Consider the following 20,111-nt stretch of genomic DNA (forward strand, 5'->3'; position numbering starts at 1 on the left):
TTTGGTCACATGATTTCGGTTCAAACATTTCAGGTCTCATAAATCAGCAGTTGATAATTAAACCAGCTACACTAATGAACTTCTCTGGCATCTCTCTAATAAAGATAATTAATATATAATCAATCTTCTAATTGTTAGGACCCATGCCGCAGTGTACAGCTGTCACTGCACTCTCACTTTAATGACACGAGTGACTGAGTGAGATACCAAATGGAATTTTTTACAATAAAACCTTGATATAATTAAAATTCAAAGACGATATTGGTGTTGGTTGTTACGGTAACATCCTACAGTATAATGGTGTAGATCAAATTGCATTGATCACTCTCCAACCATGAATATGCTTTATATTTATATGTACTCTTTATGTCCAATAAAAATAGCATATATTTTTAAAATAATATAAGTTTTAATATACAATTGTTAAAGTATGAGAAAGAAGAATGTCTATTATTTTTATTAAAAAAATAGGATATAGATAACACAAGTTTTAATAACACAAGTTTTAATAGCATATATTTATTAAAAGAGGCCCACTTCTTTAAAAAAAATTTATCAAATTAAAAGTATAAATAAACTATTAGGACAGATCCAAATAGAAAGAATGTCTATTATTTTTATGAGATGTATAGTATTACCCTCTTCGTCTCATAAGAATATGCATTCTTTCCTTTTTAGTCCGTCCCACAAGAATATGGACTTTATAATTTTGGAAAGTCTTTTCTCTTTAATAAGGTGAGACAAATTCTCTATTAACAATACTTTAATTACTATTTCTCTTTACCTCTCTCTTCCTTTATCAATTTTACATTAAAACATATGCCAAACCCAAAGTGCATATTCTTTGGGGACGGCTGGGGGAGTATTATTTACCACATATATATTGAAAAAACATGAAATAGCGTCGACTTTTAACTTTCTCCAGCTAGGAAAAAATGACATATCAGGAAGATTAAAACTTAAAGTGGCTTTATTTGAGAATTGACAAGTGAATACATACTATATATAGTGGCGGATCAAGTGAGGGTCAAGAGGCCGATCGCCCCTTCCCCAGAGACCCGCTACCATGGACCGGACAACATTACTATATACTCATACAGTACTATAGTATAGTACCACTGACACCACTTATTTTCTTGTTATCTCCAATAAATACCTTGAAACAAATACATCAACAAAAATCCACAAGCAAATAAATACTAGAAGTAGTACAATAGTTTTTCCCTCTATACTTTTTGGTGGGTTTGGATGCAGCTTCTAATCTTGCAGTCACATCTCAAGAAACCATTTTTTTAAAATTTAAGAATATTGCAATTAATAATAAAAATTCGACATAATTAGCGCCAGCACTCCGGTGTAAGGGAATGGTCCCTTTTATAGTCCTTGCAATAGTCATATACCAAATAGTGACTTTGCACCCATTGCATAGCTCTGGCCTGCTGCCCGGTCAGACGGCCCGACCGGTACGGGGATCCGGAGACAGGGCGACAGCGGGGCGGGGAGTAGGCGGTGCAGCCGGTAGCCTTGAAGTTGGTGAATCTTCCGACAAAGGGCTGGTAGCGGTAATCGGCCTTATATTTTCCATTCTCTGTCGCCCACGATGATGCATCCCATATCGATCCATAAACCCACATTGGCCTTAGTGGAAATGTTGTTGCACTCTTTCTTAGATACCTCCTTATCGGCACATCATCCACAAAGAATCTGAAATTTCATTCCCACCAAATTATTACAAAGTGCTAAGGTACAATGTAGATCACATCATCATCTATCATTGTGTTATTGTCATTGCCAATTGGATCTCAACATTTATTTGGAGTATTATTATTGAAGAATGTGATAGTAGGTATCGCTTTTTTCCGATGCTATTCATATTGTTACGGGCTAGCATTTATTGTTGAATGAAAGTTCTAGGTAGTGTTGGCAATTAATCTAGTGTGTGTGTTCAGTCAATCATAATGAATATAATTAAATTATGACTCATAGTGAAAATATGTTCGGACCACTAAATTTTTACTATTTTGTTGTGACTAACATCGATATTTAAATACTTACGTGATTTCTTTAGGGGTCCATAGGATGGCATAATGGTGAAAATCTTGAGTGGGATCAAACCATAAACGAAATTTCATCTCTCTCCCAACAATTCTTCCATCCCCACTTCCTCTCACATAGACATTAGTTTGAAGAGTGTAAGGCTTCCCAAATGTTGTCCCAAGAAACTCGATGTCCACCTCATCGTGGAAGCCCGGATGAGCTTCACTGTTGGAAAGCTGCATAATTCATGTCATGATCAAAGATTTAGCCTCATAAAAATAGGGAATCAAGAATAGTTACTAGTTAAATTCGGTGAAGATGAGTTGTCTCACTAAATGTAGTTTCGGTATTTACAATGCCACTTAAAGTTTTATGTTGCCATTCCTTTTTTAGAAACAAAAAACAAAATATCTTACATAGAAAGCTGTAATAACTCCGGCTGTATAACCACGCTGGAGTTTAATAGAGGCTCCAAAGTAACCGGAACGAAATGGTTTGACAGACTTAAACCCACTTCCTAAGCACCATCCAAAACTAATAAGAATTAGTCAATGATTTTACTATACTACTCGAATAAGTTGGTAGTACATTACATGAAGTAGAGACAATACCATTATAGCATATATTGCAAGTAAAACAAAAGAAGTTAAGGGAACCAACCCGAGTTTCTATCGAGCCAAATGGTGACACCGTTATTGTCCGTATTCTGGTGAGCCGGACCCCATAGATTCCTATAACCTTGATAGAAGCTCATGGTGCGGTACCGGGAGCTAGGGTAGTAGCCAGGAGAGGGAGGCCATTGAGCTGCATTTGCAAGAGTGGAAATGAGGGAGATGATGAGAGTAAGTGGAAGAAATGGAGATGCCATGACAAGAGGAGATGATCCAAATCAATGGCAGGGTAATTTAGTGTTTGGAGTTATAAATGTGAGGATGGGGAGGGAGTATGGCGTATTAATAATGGAAAATGGTAGGGCCAAATGGAGAAGTCAGTGATTTTGGCTTTTGGTGGCAGAGTAACTCAGATTGCTATGCCTATAGTCTTTGCCATAGGTGAAATTTTGTGGTGATGAATTACTTGCATTTTTCAGTCAATTTAGCTAGGCCAAAATGTCCAATTATTTGTGGATCTACATAGGAGAATTCTAGCCCCTATTGTATGATTGGGGTAGTAGTGCACACGGTGAGTTTCGCTTCGGGCGTTTTTTACTGCTCGTTTTATCGGTGCACCATTGCTACTTGATTATCACGGACTCACGAATTTGTTGGTATAATGCCATCTATATTAGATGTACGTCGTTCTAGATAGGCATTTCTTTACTTGCTGTTGGATATCATATCATCCTCTTTTTTTTTTTTTTACTTTTTTTTTCTACTTTATTCTTTCTCCACTTAACTAATCAAATCAAGTATCGCTTTATTTATTAATTATAATGGCAAAAGGAAACATACTCACCTAATTCTAATCGGTGGGGTCTGAAAATTTAAGGATGTGAGGGATGGTAAGAACTTAGTTTACCTAAAAATAAAAATGATTTTAGCTTATAGCAAATTTTCTTTCATGGAGTAGGGACAAGAGTATCTTAATATTGAGTTTGAAGATATGATTTGATTTTCTGTATGTGTCTGTGCACAACATTCATGAGTTGATGACTGATTTTTCCGGAGATTTAAATTTTGGACGGTGATTTTCCTCTGCAATTTAGTTCAAGTACACTCATATATACATCGCATGATCGCAATATGCTTAATTTACATTATTCAAGCTTATACAATACTTGTTTTTCTATATAAATAGTTTTTCAAGTTACAATTATTTTCATTTCACAAGAAATAACCGATTGATAATATGTTATGGAGTAAGGTATAACCAAGCAATCCCACACTAAAGATGCACTTGACTTGCAATATTTATAACTCATATACTTAATTTTTCATTCATCACTTAATATCAATGGGACACTAAGAACTTTAATGATCTAAATTACGGAAATAAGGAACAAAAGCTACAATAGAAACTTAAACGTAGTACAGTAATATTTTTTTATTTTCCAGCACCGACACTAAGCAACTTGAAACAAATAGAAACTTAAAGAAAGGTTGTATCAAACATAAAATAGTAAGTGTAATCAATGTAAATAGAAACTGGAAGTGTGAAATAAACAAAAATGATATACTTAACTAAGTAAATTGTTTACAGCAGTGATGCAACAGATCACTAACTACGAAATAGACATAATTAAACTACTCCACTACTATGGAACAGAGGGAATAGAAAAATTATTTTAGAAACAAACTACATAATTGAGGTGAGGCGCCCGTCTGTGCTGCACGCGCGCATAGTGTATGTCGTGTGAATTAGAAACAAGCGATTACGTGCTATCTTGGCATGCACTTCCCCTCCAACGTAACCGTGCACCTTGTTGTTCTTTGCGATGATCTAACCAGTTTAGACTTGTTATTTTGCATGATAAGTATGTGTTTGTTGTGGATTTGGTGACGAATTTTGTTCATATACTTACCATTCAGCAATCCAATCTTTTATCTCTCGATTGTTTGGGACCAAAGATTGGGCGCTCAGAATTTGTTTCTTTATCTTATTATTTGTTTATTTAATTTTGTGTGATGACAACTCGATATATAAGTTGATATTATTTGAGCTTTTAGTGCTTCAGTTTTACTTCTTTTAAATTATACAAATATGCGTCCGTCATTCAAATATTAAATGGTTTCCCAAAATGATAGTGAACTTTGTTCTTTGTTGGTGAGGGAACTCCCTTGTAGGATGTGATGAATTAAACCTTAGCCTATAGTGTAAATTGGTTTCTCATAATAAAGTCCAAGGTGGAGTATGTTGAATATATGTTGGTGGACTTTCATTTGTACTGGTTATTTATTTGGCCCGTGTGAGAATAGTTTGGGCTGAGCCCAATTACCTTACCTCTTATGCCAAATGCTGCCACGTGTACTCTTCACCTGGATTATGATCTGAAGCCGTTGGATTGTGGTTGTGTTAGATATGTGAGAGGAGACTCTTTGAGTCTCTCATTATTTTGATTTCTCTCTCTCTATTCACTCGATTCAGTGAATGCTCTCTTCTCTCTCTACTCTCTCTTCCTCTCCGATGTCTCCTCCGGCCATTGACTTATGGTTATCATGGTTTCCTTGAGTGATAGACCGGTGACTGAGTTGGTGGAAGCAACTGCTTCGGTTGCTTGGATGTTTCAGAGACCTAGGGTTTGGTGTGTGAGAGATCTTGCGTGAGATTGTGCTCTGTGGTTCTAGATCCGATGTGAAGGAGTTGCTTGGTGTTGGAATCTGCGGTGTGAGGTGAATCACTTGTGGATTCAACGGTGCTCCCTTGGATTTAGGTTTCTGGTGAATAGATTTGTACTATTAGCGGGTGGCTGAGCCATAGCCTTGATCTGATCCTTGTTCTCCTTAATCTGCTATTAACTTGTGTAACTGTTTTAGATCCGAGAGGATCTTGTTTAGTGTTTCTAAGTGTGCAGGCTATGGACACTCAAGAAGCGAGCTGGGGTTTAATCTTGATTGTAATAGCTAGATTGTAGTCACTTGTATCTAAGCTTGTAATCTTGATAACAAATTAGTCGCTTGGTAGAGTTTGAATGAGCTCTTCTAATGAAAAACAAAGAGGTCTTAGTAATTAGTGAATTCGAACCTAGTCTGATCCCTACAGAAACAATAGCACGAAATGCAATAAAATATGCGATTACAAGTTTGTCGAAATCAAAAAATTTAATAATATGTATTACGTGGTATAAGTTTCTTATTTGCCCACCACTCGGATATTATAAATTTTGCGCAGTGGCAAGAATTAAATAGAAATTACAAAAATAACGTAGGAGAAAAAAATAGAAAAGTATTGTCGGTCATTCCATTAATTTGTAACAATTAACTCTATTTTATTCATTCCATTAATTTGTAACAACTCTATTTTAGAGGGAACATTTTTTAGTCTACTTCGACTTATATCATTCGAGCTCTTTTTTATTTTTTTAGAAAAAATACCCTATCGCCATGAAAAATAATTTAGTCTATTTACTCTCTCTTTTTCATTAAAATATTTAATTTCCCTTTCTTTCTTATTCCCCTCATCCTTCTCTCTCTTCTTCCACATCTCAATCGTCCCGATCCAAGTGGATTCCTAGTTTCCTACATCAATTTGAAAAATACAAAGCATCAAATACAAGAATCCAAATTCACTTTTTTTTTTCTCTAACTACTTGTCACCCCCAATTTTAATGAAAAGAAATTTACCTTTCCTGGCAACTAATTGAAAAACTAATTGAGACAGAGAGAGTATAATTATGAATTAAAAATCACACGTTAAATCGAAAATGATCCACTTAAAATGAGTATAATTATGAATTAATACTACAGAGATTGAGGACGCTGTCCCCATATAATTTATACAGAAAAGAAAAAAAACTTAGTCTTTCCATTTGGTGAAGCATCGTATGCGTGTGTAATAATTAATTCTGTACCACCAAATTCACGAAAACATGCTAATAATTCATGTACGGCCACTATATATATAGTATTTGCATTTGCAATCGGCAGCAATTCTAAAATTCGAGTCATTCGACAGTTTTAATGACTAGGGACCTCTTTCATGTGACTTCCATACTTTTCACTTTCTTTTACCCCTGAATTAGTAATAATATTATTTTATGTTGCAGTTGAACTACAATTAGGATAACGTTATTATTTAGTTTAATTAAAGTATCAATCTAGCAGTATAAAATTAATAATAATAATAATAATAATAACAATAATAATAATTATATTATTATTATTATTACTATCGTTAAATAAATAATATACCGCTAGATTATTTTTAAAAAAATCATCCTAATTACTACTTACGTACTACTCCACTTGTCATTTCTTGAACAATTACGACTTTTCCATTGTCGGCGATATTTTAGCCTAAATTACTAAGTACATCGGATATTGTATGAGGGCGTGCTGTTTATTGTGAAAATAACAATTGAAAACTTCCTGCTTTAAACCAAAAGTCTCAGTTAATTAGTTAAATTTTTTATAGCTCTATGGGTAGATCACCCCATGGCGGATCAAGAAATGAGTACTCATGTTTGTCATTAAGACTTGAAAGAAGAGTAATAAGAGCATCCACAGCGGTATAAAAAAAATTCGTCAGTCTATCCGTGCCAGTGGCACGACGCTGCTCTTAGCTAAGAGCACGTCCGTGCCGCTAAGCAGCCCTACGTGGCACGATTTGATTGGCCAACGGCTTAGCCGTTGGCAAAATTGATTTTTCTTTTTTTTTTAAATTCAGAAATAATACCAAAAATTTTTAAAAATATATTTTTAGATTCCCAAAAAATAGAGCCGTTTATGGACGTTTTTTTTGAATTTTTGTGATTTTTTTAAAAATCCCAAAATCATCTATAAATACACACATTCATCATCCACTGTTCACATCAAATTATCTTTCATTCATACTTTTTCATACTAAATCATCTACATCTTCCTCTCTCACTCAAACCCTCTCTAAAAAAATTCAAAGATGGATTTCACCGATCTCATTGCGGAAGCGGAACGCGAAGAACAAGAATATTATGAACAATATCGTGCCGCCTATGTCGCCGCCAAAACCCCCGCCCCTCCTCCTCAACCAACTAGATCAAAACGTCGCTACATCCCTCATGATCAGGAGGGAGCCCACGAAAGGCTCGTTGCCGACTATTTTTCCGACCAGCCGCGGTATCCAGAAGATTACTTTTGGCGTCGTTTTCGCATGTTAAAACGGTTGTTTATGAGTATTGTCAACACATTGTCTACCCGTGTTGAATACTTTCAATTAGGTGCAGATGCAACAGTCGGCAAAGTCTCCCGGCGTTGCAAAAGTGTACTTGTGCCATCCGACAACTTGCTACTGGGCAAATGGCTGACCTCTTCGATGAGTATTTGCATGTCGGTGAGTCAACTGGAATCCTATGCCTCAAGAGTTTTTGCGACGGCGTTCGTTCTGCTTTCGGCGAGGAATTCCTTCAGGCACCCACCACCGACGATTGTCAACGGTTGCTTCATCTTCACGAAATAGTCTACGATTTTCCTGGTATGCTAGGCAGGATTGACTGCATGTATTGGAAGTGGAAGAATTTCCCGACCCAACGCTTATCCTTGAAGCGGTCGCCGGCTACCGCCTATGGATTTGACATGCATATTTCGGTGTTGCCGGATCCAACAACGACTTGAATGTGCTATATTCTTCACCACTCTTCGATGATGTTTTGAATGGTGTAACACCGGCGATCGACTTCACCGTCAACGAAAATGCATACCACATGGATTACTATCTCGCCGATGGTATCTACCCAAGGTGGTCGACTTTCGTGAAGTCGTTCAGCAATCCACAAGAGCCGTCTTTCTTTTTGCGCAGCATCAAGAGTCTGCTCGGAAAGACGTCGAAAGAGCTTTTGGGGTCCTTCAAGGCCGATTCAACATTGTGAAGTCCCTTCTCGGCTTTGGTACGTTAAGAATATCGCCGACATCATGTACACGTGTATTATCTTGCACAACATGATTATAGCCGACGAAGGACCGATGGCGGCTAACTTTTATGACGAGGATGAAGCTGGAAGCTCAACCGCGAGGTCTCCCCCAAGCCGAGGTGTGCATACTACGGTGAACGAGAGGATCGAAAGAAGACACACAATGCGCGATACAAGAGCCCACACTGAGCTACAAAAAGATCTAATCAATCACATTTGGGCGAAATTCGGTAACGAGTAGTGGGTCTTTTTAATTTTATGGATTTTAATTATGTAATTTTTAATTTTTAGGATTTTAATTATGTAATTTTTAATTTTTAGGATTTGAATTATGTAATTTTTAATTATTTTGTAAGTTGTAATAGTATTCCGAGTATTTTTTATGCATTTTAATATTGTGAGAATGTTTTTATTTTAATTGAATAATAGAATGATGAGACCCTTGAGCTTGTCCTTAGCTAAGAGCACGGATGTGGGTGTTATGCTCTTAGCTAAGGACAAAGAGTAAAATTGGATCCGAGTCCACTTCCGTGCTCTTAAGAGCACGGATCGAGATGCTCTTAAGATGGAATTCATGAGTAATTAGGATCGGATTATCATAGGACATTTCACTTTCACGCCCTAAAAAGCAACACCTATTGAAAACAAGCTGTTTGTCTTTATGATCCAACATTAAATCATCTTCAGCAAAAAAGCACAATATCCCTTAAAAAGGACAATACGTACAAAATTAATACTTCACATTAACCCAGATGCAATGTCTTAGGGTGTCCACTATAGTTGATCGAGCCAAGCCACAAAACATAGCCAAGCCACCACCCATGTTTTATACTATGGTGGACATCCTCAAGCCATCAAATAATTTATTTTTTTCATTGTTATATTTTAATTAAGAAAATGGGGGAAAATGAGTATATTTATAGAATTTGTGTAGAAATGGGGTTAAAAAATGGGTATATAAATATTTATAGAATTAAGAAAAAAAAAATTGAAAATAGGGAGAGTCGCAGTTCGTGGCCGCTGCAATAGGGGAGCCGCGACCAACGCCCAAGAGCCGCGGCCGGGCCACGCGAGTGGCGCTCTCGTGGGCACACCCCACACCCCCCACCAAAGCCCATGTTTCGCACTCTAGGGAGGCACGGCCGGGCCACAGGAGAGCCACGAGCCGCGGCTCTCCTATAGTGGATACTCTAAACTCACTCTTTCTCGTAAAAATATGAATATTTGATTTGGCATGAATTTTTAAATATAATTAGTAAAGTAAGAAAAATAGATAGAAAAAAGTTTTTAAAGTATGTTAGTGAATAATGGATCCCACCTTATTAAAGAGAAAATGGTTTCTAAAATTGGAATATTCATACTCATTAAGACGGACTAAAATAGAAATAGTTCATAGTTTTTATGGACGCGAGGAATATAAAAATAAATGTTTACTGTAAGCTGTGAAAAATTAAAATAACTGCATCTAGATTTTATATTTTGTCAATATAATTAACTGCAAATCTTCTACAATATTATTTTGATACTCTATGTCTTTTTAGCTCAGGTAAAGATAGCACTATTCGTAGGGAGTATATGAGAGCAAGTAATTTTGATGTCTACCGACAATATAGGGAATGCCTTAAGATGCTGCCAGCTGACAATAAATATTTATCAATCTACTGCAAAAGTTCAATCATACTTTAATTTATAAAAGATGCACCGTCGATTTTTCTACATATGCGAGAGCAGCTAATAAGTCTCCCTTTTCGGTGCCTACCTATAAATGCCAAAAAAATTTATATACGTCGACGACTGATAGATTAAATTTTATTTTTTATTTATGGTATCAGAGTATATTATAGTACAAGAGTTAATTATAGTTTATATCCAATTTTTAAAACATTTTTATTTATGTTAATATTTATAAATATAATTTTTATAGTTAAATTTTACAGTAAATTTTTTATTAAATCTATAACTGATCTATCACTCAATCACGTTTTCATAGAGATACCTATCCATTTCATCGATTTTCCCTATTAATTTAGAATATAGTAATAGGAGTATTATTTAATCTATTTTTATTAAAATATTGTCATGTTTTCCATAGATGATAAGGATATGCTATGTTTTTATTTGATTTGTTTTATTTTCTTAGGATATCTTTTTGTATATTTATATACTTTATTCATCCACTAATAGAGTCACATTTCTTTGCACGAGTTTTAAGATATAAGAAAAGTGAGTGAAAAATAGTTAGTAGCATATGAATCTCACTTATAGATATTGATTTTAAATGAAATATGAATGTAATGAATTAGTGGAATGTGAGACTTATTATCATTTATAGCAAAAATGAACTGGTTCCGACAATTATATTTTCACCTAGTCTAACTTATCAGTTTAGCCTCCTGTTCTTATTTGAAACCCAAGTAGTAATTCTTAACCCGTTTTTTGTGCGTGGCAGCAAGCAATCAAATCCTGTCCCAAAATGTCCTTCCACATACTTTCATATGCTAGTTAATAGCTACTTCCTCCGTCCGCCATTAGGAGTCTCGGTCACTTTTGCGCATTCATTTTATAAAAATGATAATAAATAGTTAAAGTGGAGAAATGATAAAGTAAGATAGCGAATAATATAGAGAAGAGTCTTCTTAACACTATTCTCTCTCTTACTTTAACATTTCTCCACTTTAAGAGGATCAGCAGCGCGGCTCGTCACTGGCTCCATCTCGTCCCGGCGAGACCGGTCGGCGGCGAGACCGCGTTGCAAAACGCATCTCGTCCCAAAGAGACGGGACGTCTCGTCGCGTGTCGCGCACGGAAGGGGCCGGCCACGAGCCGTCTCGCCACGCGCCAGCGGCACGTGGCGCGCGCTGGCGCTAGGCGTGACGCCCACTCTCCGGCCCGCGAGTGGGCGTCGTAATTATGACATCATAATTTGTTTTTTTTACATTCGAAATTTTGAAAAAAAAATTAAAAATTCAAACGGTCGATTTTTTTTATTTTTCTTTTATTATTCTATAAATACTCTCTTCCTCTTCCATTCTCCATTCTACACACAAACACTATACTCATCTATTCTTCTCTCAAATATCTTGTCTCTTTTATCTCCAATTTTTGAAAAAATGTCTGGCGATGGAAACTCCGGCGGCGGCCGCCGCGGCTCCGGCGGGTTCGACTTGAACTCGTTTGGCGATTGGGCGGGCATGTACAACGTTTTGGGTACTACCGATACCGGTTCGTCGCCGGGCACCCAAGGCTCGACGACTCCGCCGGTGTACCAAACACCACATATTTTGATGTGGATGCATACTATCGTCCCTCCCCCCCAGAGGTACGGGCAATCGCCGGGATTATCCCAAATTCCGGAGAATTTTCCGGATGAACGCACTCTGGAATACCGGCCGATAGGTGGAGGCTCCGCAGGATCAGCGTCAATGCCGAGGTGGCCGAGGAGGAAGAAGAGGAAGAGGGCGACGACGAGGTTGTGGTCGACGGCGACCGTCATCCATACAACCAAAAGGAGACGTTGGCTCTGTACGACGCTTGGATCACCGTCTCGTACGATCCTGTCTTCGGGAATCAACAAACCAGCTTGTGTTTCTGGAAAAAAGTCACCAAACTTTACAACGCAAGAAGGCCGAAGAAGACCTTTGCCCGCAACGTGAAGATGCTCCGCGGTCATTGGGACCGATGCGACAAAGATGTCAAAAAATTTTGCGCGATATACAGGGTAGAAGAGGCAAATTACCAAAGTGGAACCAGTGGAGCCGACATTCTGAGAGCGGCGTTGCAGGTCTTTAAAGACGACGTCGGTATAGATTTCAAGCATGTCGATGTTTGGTCGCAAGTCCACCACCTTGAAAGGTGGACTGGCGGTGTCCAGTCGGGCTCGAGCTCGAAACGCACGAAGCACACGGCGCGTGGCCAATACTCGTCTAGTGAGGGCGGCGAAGGCAATACCTCACAAGAGGGCACGCCAACCGATGATGCAGGGGGTCTTCCGGTTCTAGACGTCGGCCGCAAGGGACCAAGACGGCGAAGGCGGCTAGAGCGAGGGGGAGGGGCCGCAGCGAATCAAGCCATGCGGGCTCAGGCTCGGGCTCCGGCACGGGCTCGAACACCCTAATGTCCATGTACCTGCTCGCCACGATGAGTCCTCCCCAATTTGAAGCCCATATGGACGGAATTGAGCATATGAAAGCTTAACTTGGTATTCGGTCTCGATCTAACTTGGGTGCACCGCCACCAACTTCGGGGGATGATTCGCTGGCAGAGTAGTTTTTATAATTTAATTTAGAGTATTTTAATCATGTATTTTTATTTTTTTTAGGATTTTAATTATGTATTTTTTTATTTTTTAGGCCTTTAAATTGTAATTTTTATTTTATTTAATGAAGTGTGTTTTTATTAATTGAATTTGTTGGAATTAAAAATAAAAAATGAAATTGAATGAATAGTTAAGGGATGAGATGGTTAAGAGATGGAGGGATGCATGTGTTGTCTCTAGTTAAGAGATGGGCTGAAAAGTATATATAGTGGAGCCCATGAATAGTTAAGGGATGAGATGGTTAAAGGATGAATAAGAGATAGCGTTGTGGATGACCTAACTATTTATTACTGCCTCCGTTCTATAATAATGGAAACGTTTCTTTTCGGCACGGAGATTAAGAAAAATTGTGTTAGGTGAGTTAAGTAAAAAAAAGAATAAAGTGGAAAATGAAAAAGGTAGAGAGATGAAGAGAGAAAAAGGTAAGAGAGAGTAAAGTTGGTGTTGAAAAATGTGTTGACTTTTACTAAAAAAGGAAATGACTCTATTACTATGGAACGTACCAAAATGACAAAATGACTCAATTACTATGGAACAAAGGGAGTATCATTTTTATAAAACGAGTGTGCAAAAGTGACCGGGACTCCTAATGGCTTTCAACGACAAATGGGCTGAAAAGTACAGTAGTTTTGAACACATAGATTATGTGTTCAACGACAAATGATTAGGTCTAGTGTGTGTTTACTTGATCAGTCTATTAATATTTTCATGCACCTTGCACATTTGCATCTACGTCTCGAACTTTCGGCTGCCATTAGCATTTTAGAGAATCTAGTCCAACATGATAGGACCAAACATGTGGAGGTTGATCGACATTTCATAAAAGAGAATATTGAAGCTGCGATTATTGCTTTTCCATTTGTTTGATCTGGTGATCAGCTTGCAAACATCTTTACCATGGCAGTGAGCACGAATAACTTCCTAGGTATTCTTAGCGAGTTGTGTATCGGGAATCCTGTTACTTAATTTGATGGGAAGTCTTAGAAGATCATGCAGAATATCACAAAGATGGGAGCAGATCATATGGAATATCACATAATATGTTACCCTTGTATTGGCACGCTGTTTGTGGAGTTGTTGCATGTCTTCTTAATTCTTCCAACTCAATATCACGAAGATCGTGTTCACGCTTTTGGACTTCTCCCGGAATGATCCTTCGACATGGGGCTTCATGAATCTCGTGTCTTATACCACAAAGAAGATGGAATTCAATGATTATGATAAAAAAAATGTATGATCATTTTGGGAAATACAGAATAATAAATTACCACCTTCTACACCAAAACACAACTCGAAAGAATATAAAAGAGATAAAGGCTGGAAACTCACACTTCAAGAAAAAATCAAAAGATAAAGAATTTCAGAGATCAAAGCAATCGGAGCCAAACTGATTTTATTCATAAAAAGGTAGTGTAACATCCCGAAATTTCGAACCCTAATTTTAGAGCCGTAAAATTCTTATTGATGACGTGGGAGACGTGAATTAATTGATGAATGAATTTATTGCATGAGTTCTTATGACCAAGTTGTGTCTAGGGTTGAGGTTTGGGTTGAAAAGTCAAACTCGATGAGTGTGACGTGGCTTGTGAAAATTTGATTTAAAGGTGAAATTATGTGGTGAATTATTTGTTTAAGGGTGAGTGAGAATATTAGGAAAATTTCCATAAATACTATAACCACATTATTTGATATTTTCGATCCCTACTATTATTGGAGAAGGAATTCTATTTTTCCGGATTTGAATTAATTCTTGAGATATTTACCCAAATTAAATCCAAAACCTAATTATTCTCTATTTCTTAATGATAAAAATTGACACCCTATTGATTCTAGGTGATTTTCGAAAATCACCTATTTTTGGGAAGGAAGAATTATTTTATTTGTTTAATTGATCCCTTATTGATTTCCTTCCATACCTAAAATTAAATATTCTAGCAAATCTTACCATACCTCAAGGAGATCTTGCCATATCTTATTTTAGTTAATATTCAAAATCCATTCCTTATTGAATAGCTATATTACACGCCTATTTCCTACTTGAATGGGAGGATTTTTATTTTTATTTTTTTGCTCCGTGATATTTTATTCTACTCCGAAAAATATACCAAACAAAATCTTGGCTAAATAAAAGCCATAATTTTCGAAAATCCCTTATTTCCCTACCCTAATTCACGCCATTTTCCCCCTTCCTCTCTACTTCACAATATTTAATTTATTTAATTATGTAGAATCAAATCTTCCCAAATATTCTATTTAATTACCTAAAGATTTTATTTAACCCTATAAATAAGAGAAACACCTAACCCTAGCCATCAAAAAATCGCCCCCCACCCCAAATACACGCCTCTCTCCCTTTTTCCCTCTCTCTCAATTTTCTTCCACTTTTCTCCAATAATTCTTCATCTTGTGAGAAGAGTTAGAGTTTGAGCCTCAAGATTTTTGAAGAATCAAGTCTCTACTTTGTTTCTACCGTTCGTTTTGACAAGAAAAGGTACCTATATATTAACCTTTCTTCATCTAACCGATTAATCGGTATTCTTGAACCCCCCATGCATCTAGATTGAGTGAAAGTGGGTTAAATGGTATACGGAAAATATGTGTGCGTGTATGTATGTGTGTGCGTGTGTGTGGGTGTGACACGTGAACGACCCTCATGTATGACATAAGTTGATGTTAGATCTAAGATTGTTGAGTGTATAAACTTATATGATGAACATGCCTTGGTTTTGAACGATAAATGTAAACCGGATCGGTGGGAAAAAGGGGAAGCGTTGAGACATGCATGATTTAGGAGTTGATGTTGAAACTGATTCGTGATATATACCTATGTGATTAAAAGGTGAAACCTTGGTTGCGAAGCCGGATAACGAAAGAGAGAAACGTACTTGAAATCTAAGCAGTCGAGGTGGACTTTATTCTTAAACTCTTTTATGTTGCAAATTTATAAATGTGGAGAGATAAGGGTGGTTTGAACTGTTATGCCATGCCTGTGATTATTTGTGATGATGATGTGCGCCTGATGCCCAGTTTGAGAGTTCGCTCCATTGGGCTATAGGGCTATGGATATGTATAAACGAATTCGGGCCTGAGTAGAGCCGCAAACCCTACCAGGCTAGTGTACACGGTGGGATCGGGAGCCGTCCTTGCTAGTCGGCCGGTCTCGTGGGCGAAAAGTGTGGCCACACTTTCGTCGCACCATGGAAATGTTGTGATTGTGGAAATTGATGAGAAAAGTGGGGAGTTGTTTAACTGGCCAGTCTATGAAAATATTTTTGTGATACTCGATGATATTTATTTTTGATAATTGTAAAACTCGAGTTTACTATGGTAAGGGTGGCATAACTAATAAAATATTTTGGCAACGAGTTCACTAGGTATTTCAAAATACTCAGCCCTGCATGTGTTTTCCTTATGTGCAGGTTGAACGGCGATGAGCGGTGGCGGGTGTTGAGCACATTAATAAAATAAGATGGATATTTTGAACTTCGAGTGTAGTTGTGTCTTCATACATAGCTGCACTTTCTCTTGGTTGCTTCCGCTGAATTTTTGAAACTTATTAGTATTATTTAGATATTTTGGACTTGTTCCTTTGAAATTAGAAGATCGAGACATGTTGTGGGTTTTTTTTTGTTGAATTTATGTCGACCCCTTGATTTTTGATCATAGTTTATGGTATCTATTCTTCATTGATTTTCTAGGTTAAACCGTTGACTTATTGCTTTGATAGTTCGTTTAATACCTTGGTCAAATCTCTTTAAATGAAACCCTAGTCTATGCTTTTATTGCTTTTGAGTCCGTTTTGGTAGCAGTCGCCGTATTTATTATACCCTAGAAATCCGGGCTGTTACAGTACACACGCACATGCACTTCCCATACCATCTATCCCACTTTCACTCAATCTAGATGCATGAGGGTTCAAGAATACCGATTAATCGGTTAGAAAGAAGAAAGATTAATATATAGGTACCTTTTTGTCAAAACGAACGGTAGAAACAAAGTAGAGACTTGATTCTTCAACAATTCTTGAGGCTCAAACTCTAATTCTTCTCAAAGGATGAAGAATTATTGGAGAAAAGTAGAAGAAAATTGAGAGAGTATGCCCACTTCTTCAAACCTTCTAGTACAATTTAAAGACATAAACATGACACTCTCGTGACGACTATTCACTTTTCATGTTTCATTTCCCATTGCATTGCTTAGTAACTCAATTAAATAGATTTTGATAAATACACTCTCTTTTATTCCATTATTCTCTTCATCGTGATGTGCATTAGCTCGTGCAATTTGATCCCGTTCCCGATTCCGATTCAATCCCGATGATGGTTCAACAACATTTATATGCTCCATTATCATCAGCTTCATTAACCCGTTGATCATTTGGCAGCAATTCTTCTAGTGGAAGTTGGAACCATACTCATTTCTATTCGAATGAAACTATAGAACAAATGAATTTATGCACATCAAATTATTCCATCTATAACTATATTAGAGCATCCACTATAGGGGCGGCGCGGCGGCCGCCCCGATCGCGGCTAAGCCGCGGCGGGCTACTGTGGCGGACGCGTCCGCCCCGGAGGCGGACGATTTTTTGGGGGCGGAAGGGATTTCGCCCCGAAAGCGCCGAGGACGAGCCGGAGGGGAGAGAAACGCGGCGGCCGCGACGGCGGTCGCCGGTTTCCTTTTTTTTTTTAATTTCGAATTTTAAATTGTTTTTATTATAAATATTCCTCCCATTTTCATCTTCTCTCCACACACATCTTCACACCCATTTTACTTTCTATCCAATTTTTCTATCTCTAAAAATTTGTGGATTTCCATTGTTATGGATGATTTGTGGAATGAAGCATGAGATTCTTTGATTCAAGAGGTGCAGAGGGAAGCTGACGAGGAGGATGAGGTGGCGGCGGACAATACCACGAGACCATGTCGGAGTAGCTGAGCGGCTTATGGCAGACTACTTTAGCGCTAACCCCCGTTACCCAGCTGAGATTTTCCGTCGGCGTTTCAGAATGTCGCGAGCACTCTTCACCCATATAGCGACGACATTGGCGGACCGGTACGGTTGCTTCAACCTCCGGAGTGATTGCACTGGCCGGATCGGACTATCTACTTTTCAGAAATGCACCTCTGCAATAAGGCAGCTTGCCTATGCCGGACCGGCTGATATGTTCGACGAATACCTACAGATGGGTGAGACGACTAGTTTGGAGGTGCTCCGGCAGTAAGGGCATGCGGGAAGTCTTTGGTCCGGAGTTCCTACGAAAGCCAACCCCTAATGAGTGCCAGAGACTGCTAGATATGCACGGTGCGGTGCACAGTTTCCCAGGGATGTTGGGCAGCATTGATTGCATGCATTAGGAGTGGAAAAACTGCCCGGTGGCGTGGAAAGGCCAGTTCACTACTGGTTTCAAAAGCAAACATCCTTCGATGATACTGGAAGCCGTTGCTGACTACCGTTTGCGGATCTGGCATGCGTATTTCGGTGTTGCAGGTTTGAACAACGACATCAACGTTCTGCAGTCGTCGCCTCTCTTCAATGATGAGTGTCGGGGAGAGGGTCCAGAGATCAGTTTCGTAGCAAACGGCACGCAGTATCGCAGGGGATACTATTTGGCAGATGGAATATACCCTCGTTGGCCCGTATTCGTCAAGACACTGCGCTAACCGGCTGGAGCGAGGAGACAATATTTTGCGTGAAAACAAGAGGCCGCTAGGAAAGATGTTGAGCGAGCTTTTGGTGTGCTCCAAGCGCGATGGGACATTATACGCTGCCCGACACGAGTTTGGCACGAAGATGATGTCGCGAATATTATGGTAGCATGTATCATATTGCACAATATGATAATAGAAGATGAAGGATTTGCTGCAGAACGTTGGGCACCGAAAGATGGTGCAAGTACAAGTCACGGCGTTGCCTCCGCGCCGATACCATATGGGTGTACCACGTACTAATGAATATCTGATCCAACGTTTCGCTGATATACGCAGGAGCACAGCACATGACCAACTCCAGGTCGATTTGATTGAAGAGGTCTGGGCACGTAGGAGAGGCGGCGTAGTGTGAAGAACATGTGTGATTTTCCGTAGATCAAATTTTCGTTGTAATTTTTCCCTTACTTTAATCCGACGAAAATTTAGTTTTCAATTTTAATTTGTTTTATTAGCCGTTTTTATCTAATTATTTTTAGTCCGATAATTTTAATTGTAATTGAATTAAAATATACAACAAATAAAATAAAGTGAAATGTGGCTAAAAAAAGTGTCCACTATTGTTGCGGAAACTTTTTTTTGTGTGGCCGTGGACAAATAAAAAGTGGCTATGGACAAAAAACGTAAAAGTGTCCAGCCAAAGTGTCCACCCTATTGTGGATGCTCTTACAATATAAAAATAGATTTAGCCTTCATAAAATAATCTATATATTTTCAGGCTTAAGTTTTAAACGAACTAGTATTACACCCGTGCTATGCACGGTCTAAAATTAATTAAAAATATTAATTTTAGAATGTAATTTAATTAACTAAAATTATAAACAATATCATTACATGAAAATTGTTAATTTTAGAAATGGGTTCACTTTTTACTAAAAAAAGGAAACGAATCCATTACTATGGAACGTACCAAAATGACAAAATAATTCCACTACTATGGAACGGAGAGAGTAGTATAATATTATATGTTTAAAAATATTATCACCATTTAAAACTTCTAACTCCGCATTCTTTTCAAAATCTAGATTAATTTAATATTATGAGTTAATTTATTATTAGACACATGCTTATTTTGTATTTTATCCTTTTAAATTAGTACTATAATTTCTAATTATTAAATGAATTCATTAATACGATTTTATAATTTGTGATTAAATTTTAAAGAATACATATTTGAATTCCATAGTTGGATAGATAGCAAATGATTTATCTCTATTAAATACTCCCTCCGTCCCGCTTTAGGAGTCCCGGTTGAGTCGGGCACATGTTTTAAGAAAAAAGTGTTTGAGTGTGTAATAAATAAATATTGTAGTGGATGTTGGGACCCACTTTTAATTGAGTGTCCAATGAATAAATGTTATAGTGGTTGTTGGGACCCACTTTTAACACTTTTTAATTTGTTGTAGTGGATGTTGGGACCCACTTTTAACACTTTATAAGTATTTTTTATTAATTTATCTCAACCGGGACTCCTAAAGCGAGACGCCCAAAATTAATTTTAAAATTTTA

General features: G+C 37.7%; 1 protein-coding gene across 1 annotated transcript; it reads right to left on the reverse strand.

Moving 5' to 3' along the window:
- Positions 1–950: 950 nt before the first annotated feature.
- Positions 951–2,952, reverse strand: LOC125207875 (putative xyloglucan endotransglucosylase/hydrolase protein 32). The gene is made up of 4 exons (XM_048107376.2): positions 2,698–2,952; positions 2,454–2,554; positions 2,056–2,273; positions 951–1,704 (listed from the first exon to the last, which is right to left on the reverse strand). The coding sequence occupies exons 1-4, from the start codon at positions 2,903–2,905 to the stop codon at positions 1,338–1,340; spliced, it is 894 nt and encodes a 297-aa protein (XP_047963333.1). The 5' UTR covers positions 2,906–2,952; the 3' UTR covers positions 951–1,337.
- Between the last annotated feature and the right edge of the window lie 17,159 nt (positions 2,953–20,111).

Source organism: Salvia hispanica, chromosome 6 (genome assembly GCF_029641045.1).
Source record: "Salvia hispanica isolate PSC_SH4W2 chromosome 6, Shi_PSC_v1, whole genome shotgun sequence".
In the NCBI taxonomy this organism is placed as follows: Eukaryota; Viridiplantae; Streptophyta; class Magnoliopsida; order Lamiales; family Lamiaceae; genus Salvia; species Salvia hispanica.

Bases quoted from the DNA above. Each gene is read 5' to 3' on its own strand.
- LOC125207875 (XM_048107376.2), bottom strand. From the start codon at position 2,905: ATGGCATCTCCATTTCTTCCACTTACTCTCATCATCTCCCTCATTTCC. The intron at 2,274-2,453 runs GTAAGATATTTT...TGAATTATGCAG, and splicing joins GAGTTATTACAGCTTTCTAT to CTTTCCAACAGTGAAGCTCA. The intron at 1,705-2,055 runs GTAAGTATTTAA...ATGAAATTTCAG, and splicing joins TGGACCCCTAAAGAAATCAC to ATTCTTTGTGGATGATGTGC.